The 7,932-nt window shown below is 40.3% G+C and overlaps 1 protein-coding gene across 1 annotated transcript; it reads left to right on the top strand.

The window, feature by feature from the left end:
- Window positions 1-801: 801 nt before the first annotated feature.
- On the top strand, window positions 802-3,756 carry LOC131943868 (uncharacterized). The gene is made up of 6 exons (XM_059304169.1): window positions 802-936; window positions 1,593-1,721; window positions 1,954-2,096; window positions 2,424-2,517; window positions 2,710-2,900; window positions 3,350-3,756. Exons 2-6 carry the CDS (start codon window positions 1,601-1,603, stop codon window positions 3,494-3,496), a joined length of 696 nt encoding a protein of 231 aa, XP_059160152.1. The 5' UTR covers window positions 802-936; window positions 1,593-1,600; the 3' UTR covers window positions 3,497-3,756.
- Window positions 3,757-7,932: the final 4,176 nt, after the last annotated feature.

Raw genomic sequence — 7,932 nt, 5'->3', positions numbered from 1 at the left:
CAAATTGTAAAATATTTAAGTTTAAAAAATCTCGTTTTCTCTAAATAGTATTGAGTAATTCAATCTCTAAACAGATGTTAAATGAATTCAATGTATTGATTTGAATGCGTGTGGTTGGTACTCGAAACACTGTTTTTGTGCTTAAAAAGATGAGATGGGGGCATCTAATTAATTTTTAAACAATTATCAAACAACTGCTAGCAACCTGTATTTTTATATTAAAAGAACTTTTTGTTTTGTTTTTCAAGCCATACGATCCGTCTCATGTGATCTCTCTCGGAAAAACATGTTTAATACAATGTTAACTTATTTAAAGATTTAACTTTCTAACTGAAACAATCTTTGTCTGTCTTTTTGACGAAGTATTTTCAAAAAGAAAAACAATAAACTTTACTTAATTTCAGTAAAAAAAAATCGTATGCGCATGTAGAAAAACACGCTTGTCTTTATATCAGTGTAGACTATATGTCCTTTACATCACTCTGAGACATTCAGTAGATAATTATAACCTGGTGTCATCAACGTTAATCAAATCATAAGTATAATTAATGAATAGAAAAACGTCCATAAACTACTGAAGCCAATGGATTCATGTACACGTGAATTTGGCTTCGTGTGTACACGTAGCTAGCCACGTGGTCAGCCCAACGTTTACTCCCTGAACAACTCACATTTTTTATTTACCTCGCCTCTAAACTATCGATAAATGTAACACGTGTTGGCCTAATCTTAATCCACGGAGCCTTAAGCCGCTCAAACTCCAACTTTCCACCGAACGTGTCGCCATTGATCTGCCATGTTGGCCGCTTACAGATTCCAGCCTTCTGATTGGTCCGAGGTGTGCACGTCTTCGTGGCGCGTGCATGAGTTTTAAAGTTGATTTAACTTCAACCTTTCTCTTCTAGTCTACCAAACCGCGAGCATCTCCCACCACAAGTAAGTTTCTCGAACATTCCAGACTTACCCTAGGCCGGGACTTTGAAATATTTTGTGTAGTTATTGTAGTATTAATACTCAACTTAATAAATAGTGAGTAGAGCCGTCAACTTTATAGCTTAAAAATATTTAATACAATATTTTATAAACCAGTCAACTCAAGTAGTTGATAATATTAACTTTTCAAATCGTTTATAGAGTCTATCGTACTGCTTGAGGTATAAAGCATGATTACATTTTAAATTATTATTTTTTTAAACGGTTAGTACCTAGTAACACCGGGTTTCAATGGCGAATAGCAGCTTACAGCATTAGATTCTATTGGCGATTAGCTTATAGCACTAGATTCTATTGGCGAGTAGCTTATAGCACTAGATTCTATTGGCGAGTAGCTTATAGCACTAGATTCTATTGGCGAGTAGCTTATAGCACTAGATTCTATTGGCGAGTAGCTTATAGCACTAGATTGTAAAGTTTAAATTAGCGAGTAGCTTGTAACAGCAGGTTCTATTGGCGAGTTCCTAGTAACACCAGATTTCACTGGCGATCAGATTATAGCACTATATTCTATTGGCGATTAGCTCATAGCTCCAGGTTCTATTAGCGTGTAGCTTGTAAACCAGGCTCTATGGTAACACCAGGTTTCCTGTCAACAGATCAAACGATGAAGTACGCCTGCCTGTTGACGGCCGTGCTGGCCCTTGCTGTGTCCATTGTGGCAGCGGCAGACAAGAAAGAAGAATGCCAGTGGCAGTCCGTCAAGGTCAACGAAACAGTTACTGCAGGTACACGCCCTTTTTCATTTGACCTTTCTTAAATTTGGTCCCAGTTGAATCGGGACAATCAACTTGAAGCTTCTAAACATCTGATATTATTGATCTCATTATAAAGCAAAACTAAAAAACAGTTTTCTCCTAAACTAGCTTTAAACTCTGAGAAAACAAACGTGTCGGTTCTGTTTTTATGTAATCTCCGTCCTGTGGGTACTTATCGTCTACTTTGTACTTGCTTCCCCAGAGGTTACATTAGACATTCTAGTGAAAAATTACGACGCTTCCGGTGACCTCCATGGCACTCTCAGAATTGCTCTCTTCGGCGAGACCGTCCCCATGACCGTCCTCAACTTCTTCAGTATCTGCAACGGTGTCAAGAGGCCATCAGTAAGTCTGTGTTTTGTCTGCTATATAGGCCATTAATAAGAGTGTTGTCTGATTTATAGATCAGCAGTAGGTCTGTGTGATATCTGATAAATAGAGCATTTGTAAGTCTGTGTGCTGTCTGTCATAATGGCTATCAGTAAGTCTGTGTGATGTCTGATATATAGACTGTCAGTAAACCCTTTTTTTCGTTTGCTATTCACATCCCCTTTAATTATTCAAATGATGTATTTACACGATGTATATAATATGAATATTTCACGTACACATAAAATGATAAACGTGTAGAGGGTGTGTGAGTAGATGATTGGCACGTGTCTCCTCCCCCAGGGTGAGCTGAAGTACGCCAACACCTACTGCCACAGGTTCATCAAGGACTTGAACTTCCAATGTGGTGACACAACAACAGGCGATGGCTCAGGAGGTCAGTGACGTCATCGTTATCTTAGGCTGGGTGTCTTAGTTAACTAATGCGCCATGTTTGTGGGTGTCTTAGTTGACTGCTCAGAGATGCTTTAGTCTGAAGACATTCTCCCTTCCTGAACTCACTCTAAACGTATTACCACGCTGTGATTATTGTCACGTGTAGGTACCTTATCGGGTCTGTCTCTTGCAGGTATCTCCATGTACGGTGACACCTTCAACGATGAAAACTTCAACATTGGAATCAGCGAGAAAGGCACCATCGCCATGGCTAACAGAGGCCCCAACACCAACGGTTCTCAATTCTTCATCACCTTCAGGAGCTGGCAATTCCTTGACAACATGCACGTCGGCTTCGGACAGGTCGTAGGCAAGGAATCACTGGTGAGTTTCTGGTGCTTTAAGCACTCACAGTTGACCATCCTATAGCTGACGATAGGGCGAGTAATTGCTGACTAGTATGAAGCTAATAGTTTATGATACAGCTATTGGTTTCTGACTACATAGCTATTGATTTCAATCTATTGAACGACTTCCGACGTTACAGTAACTAATTGTTATCTGAAAGTAACGCTCAGTTTTTTTGATGAGACAATGCAGTAAATATAAAAAAAAAATTAAAACTGTTCAAATGCTGCCTCGCACACTAACATTAAGAAATAACACAAACGTATACATACTGTAAAAATGTATGATAAAAAAAATATACATCTTTTTGAAAACCAAAATATGAACTTAAATGACGTATAGTTAAGAGATGTAATCAAAATTATGACGCGATTGAGTAAAAGTAGATGAAGTAGAGTTTATCAAAACGTATGCATCTATCGCAGGACTTCCTGGACAAGCTGGCCGAGATTGATGTTGAAGACGATGGTCTGACACCCAAGAAGCGTGTCAAGATTGTCGACTGTCAAGCCAAGGACGTCAAGAAATACAAGATCCAGAGACGTGCCTCAGTCAACGACGACAAATTCTAGACATTTCTAACGCCATCATTTTGTGTCAATAGCCATTTTTTAATCTTTTCTCAGATTACATAACTGTGTCGTCTAAAAGTCGGTGTGTGTGCGTGTGTGCGTGTTCGTGTGTTTATGTTTGACTATTACATTCTCCTAAAGGCGCCAGCCTTGATTGGTAGACATGACGTGAGAGATGAATTGTGAGCTGTTATTAGGTCAACATGGCGCTCGGCGCATGATGATCACGTGATCACAAATAAAGATAATACTTAGTATAACGGTCTATGAGTTGGTTTGTGAATGCGTGATGTGGATGGGTGGGGTCAAATGGTGACCCGGATGTACTAAGCTCTGGTCCCGTGCTTGTGTCTGTACCACATGGTAGAGCCAGTCAGCTCTAATGGGTACCCACTTAAGGTTGGGTAAGTAGAGGACGCGAGGCACCGTTCTGACGTCATCGCCTCATACGTCTGTCACGTTTTGTAAGCCTGACTAGACGTCAGCTTAAGGTTAGACAAATATCTAATTATATTTTAACCTCTCATCAACATGAAAGTAATTTAAAATACAGTTACCCTTTCGGACCTGTCAGTGTAGAGGGAGATGAAGTAGAGTTTTTTTGTTTCTATGACATCAGCATATCAGATATGTTCTTTGTCCATTGGAGCTGGGTGGAATCAGGGTAGTCCGACGAACTCTAGAGTGGGATTCGAACTCGAGACTTTTGGGTTAGCATGCATGACCTTTAGCGCCCGACCAGGCCGTCCCATATAAGTAATTTAAAGGATGGTTTAATTTTGGAAGTTACTTTTTTTTAAATATGTGCTACACTGGAAGACTAGACACATCGCACTGGGACGTGAGTTAAAAATAAGCTAAGTCTAGTCAAGGTACGGTCAGACGCCGCTTAAAGTATGGAGATAAAGACTCAGGATCAAATCTTCTGCAGTCTAATTCAACAATATTTATGTACGGCTATAGAAATGTTGTGTTCAAAAGTGAAATCTGGAAATTTCTGTAACAACTAACAAGGAAAAATGTAATTTTAATTCCCCCAGTCTTTGATTAAAAGAAAAAAAAAATAACATTAAGGGAGGCTACTGTAAGCTGTCCAGAGCTAAACGAATAATAGGTGTTATCCCCCTTTCATTTAAGATGTGAAACTTGAAACAGCCTCTGCTTATTATTTAGTTTGAGGTAGAAAATACTTTTTAGTATTAGGACAGATGTCATAGTTTGGGCGATTGCAGCTGGGGGGTGGTACTCTGTCGCAGCTGTAAGTGGTACTCTGTCATAGCTGTAAGTGGTACTCTGTCGCAGCTGTAAGTGGTACTCTGTCGCAGCTGTAAGTGGTACTCTGTCGCAGCTGTTAGTGGTACTCTGTCACAGCTGTAAGTGGTACTCTGTCGCAGCTGTTAGTGGTACTCTGTCGCAGCTGTAAGTGGTACTCTGTCGCAGCTGTTAGTGGTACTCTGTCGAAGCTGTAAGTGTTACTCTGTCGCAGCTGTAAGTGGTACTTTGCCGCAGCTGGGGCAGTACTCAGTCGAAGCTGGAGGTGGTAGTATAATTTCGACGCAGGAGCTAGAAATATCCACCAAGTAAAAAATGAGTTTTTGTTTTGATGTTCTTTTATTTGGTTTGTTGCTAAACGTGAGATCCGTCCAAAGCTCAGATTCTTTGTTAGCCTTAATGGTTGTTTATACAAACATTCTTTCTTTCTCTCTCTCTCTCTGTCTCTCTCTCTCTCTCACACACACACACACACATTCTCTCTCAAACACACACATTTACTCACTCTCATCTTTTACACACACAAACATTTTCTCGTACTCACACAAGTTCTCTCTCTCTCTCTCTCTCTCTCTCTCTCTCTCTCTCTCACACACACACACACACACATTACATGAGATTACAAGATCACAAGATCATGTGACCAAAATATTTGCCAAACGGTGTTATTGATTTGTTAATGTTAACAAATAACGTCACTCTTTTATCTTAAGACCATGCCCCCCCCCCCCCCACATCGACGAACATAGTCACAAAAAAGTCACTCACCCCCCCCCCCCCCCCACACACACACACACACCATACCACACGCCATACTTAAGCTTAGACTTTTAAAACATTGTTAGATTTTTTTCTTGACTTTAGTTCGTGGTAAATTGTGTGTATTGGGGTGTTTGCCCTTCTCGAAGATATTGAAATACACAACAATACGGATTTAAAAATAACACATACAGTGCGGGTTTGTTTTGAAAATTGTATTCCCGACATTTAGATAAATAAATAAATACACAAATAAAGTAACAGCATGTCCTTAGATTTCTTTATGAAATAAACATCGCTTACAATCAACAGCTTTCTCGTCAATATAGAGAATCATGGACAATTTTAAAATCAACAATATCTCGATATCTCGTCAAAATAGACAATCTTAGACACTTAGAACATTAAAAAACCATTCAAAACATTAATACTTAGTTATCATAATCTCCACTATGCACCCCAACCGCATATAACACACAGAGCATCCGTGCATTTCTTGTCATAATCCACTCTTTAAGCCTGATTACCTGTTAAAATACCCCCTCTCACCCCACCCCCGCTAAGGTAAAAAAAAAATCTACTTCCCTCCCAATGCTCCCGCACCTCTCCCGTCAACTCCCCACCGACCTCCCAACCAACCTCTCTACATCTTTGTTGTCGCCTAGCCTTAGCCTCTCTCTACAGCTTTGTTATGTCACCTAGCCTTAGCCTCTCTCTACAGCTTTGTTATGCCGCCTAGCCTTAGCCTCTCTCTACAGCTTTGTTATGTCGCCTAGCCTTAGCCTCTCTCTACAGCTTTGTTGTCGCCTAGCCTTAGCCTCTCTCTACAGCTTTGTTGTCGCCTAGCCTTAGCCTCTCTCTACAGCTTTGTTGTCGCCTAGCCTTAGCCTCTCTCTACAGCTTTGTTATGTCGCCTAGCCTTAGCCTCTCTCTACAGCTTTGTTGTCGCCTAGCCTTAGCCTCTCTCTACATCTTTGTTGTCGCCTAGCCTTAGCCTCTCTCTACAGCTTTGTTGTCGCCTAGCCTTAGCCTCTCTCTACAGCTTTGTTATGCCGCCTAGCCTTAGCCTCTCTCTACAGCTTTGTTATGAGTGTCTAGCCTTAGCCTCTCTCTACAGCTTTGTTATGAGTGTCTAGCCTTAGCCTCTCTCTACAGCTTTGTTATGAGTGTCTAGCCTTAGCCTCTCTCTACAGCTTTGTTATGAGTGTCTAGCCTTAGCCTCTCTCTACAGCTTTGTTATGCCGCCTAGCCTTAGCCTCTCTCTACAGCTTTGTTATGAGTGTCTAGCCTTAGCCTCTCTCTACAGCTTTGTTATGAGTGTCTAGCCTTAGCCTCTCTCTACAGCTTTGTTATGAGTGTCTAGCCTTAGCCTCTCTCTCTCTCTCTACAGCTTTCTTATACCTGAGCCTCACATAACCTCCATCAACAAACGATCACCCACATACATATTATGTCATCTGTCCTCTATACATCCTAATCTCTCTAACATCTCTAAATATTCTCCTTCAGCTAGCCTTAATCTTATATTCTCATTTTCTCTGTCCCGATTAACCTTAAAATTTAAAAAATACAAAAGCTACAAATAAACACGTCTAAAATTTCTATCACACAAAGAACAAGGCATCAAAAATTGGACGATAAAATATTGTTTACAATAATTACATCAGCTGATTAAATTGTATGTACAGTTTAGATACAAGGTCTCACGCTGTGTAAGATCTCCATATCGTATGCTGCACTGAAGCACTCATTAGTTTAACGCTTCTTCTTAGCATGCACTAGCTGTATGCTTCTTAACAGCATACACAAGCTGCTGGCTCTATTTTGTAGCGCACACTTTCTGTATGCTGCATCACTATATATATATATATATATATATATATATATATATATATAATGCCATTTCATAGCATACACTACATGTAGACTACATTATACCATGCACCTGCTATATGCTGCAACATAACATACAATACCTGTATGCTACATAATAGCATACACTACATGATCAGCATAAGATATGTAGCATATCCAGTTCATTCTGCTTTGATTTGCTGCAGTTCAGCAAACAATTCGATATCTTCAGTGTAAGATTGTGTGAGTGGTCACACGTGTTAAGCACGTGCCGTTGAAAACACTCCAAGAGGATAAGTTTCTGGCCAACGAATCGAACAATAACGTCGTTATTGCTCACCACGAACTGGTGTGCGTCTGGGGCTGAGTACTCGCTCACGTGCAGTGATTTTTTTCTTTACTGGGTTGTGGTGATCTTGTGTCTCAGTGGTAGCACTAATGTGTACGTGTGGCTAGATGGTAGAACTAGTGTTTACGTGTGGCTAGATGGTAGCACTAGTGTGTATGTGTGTCTCGGTGGTTGTGCTAATGTGTACGTGTGGCTAGATGGT

The sequence above is a fragment of the Physella acuta genome, unplaced genomic scaffold (assembly GCF_028476545.2).
Source record: "Physella acuta isolate Inbredline_101_S28 unplaced genomic scaffold, ASM2847654v3 ptg000470l, whole genome shotgun sequence".
In the NCBI taxonomy this organism is placed as follows: Eukaryota; Metazoa; Mollusca; class Gastropoda; family Physidae; genus Physella; species Physella acuta.
The sequence above is the reverse complement of the archived record's forward strand: the minus strand, read 5'-3'. Positions and strand labels throughout refer to the sequence as shown.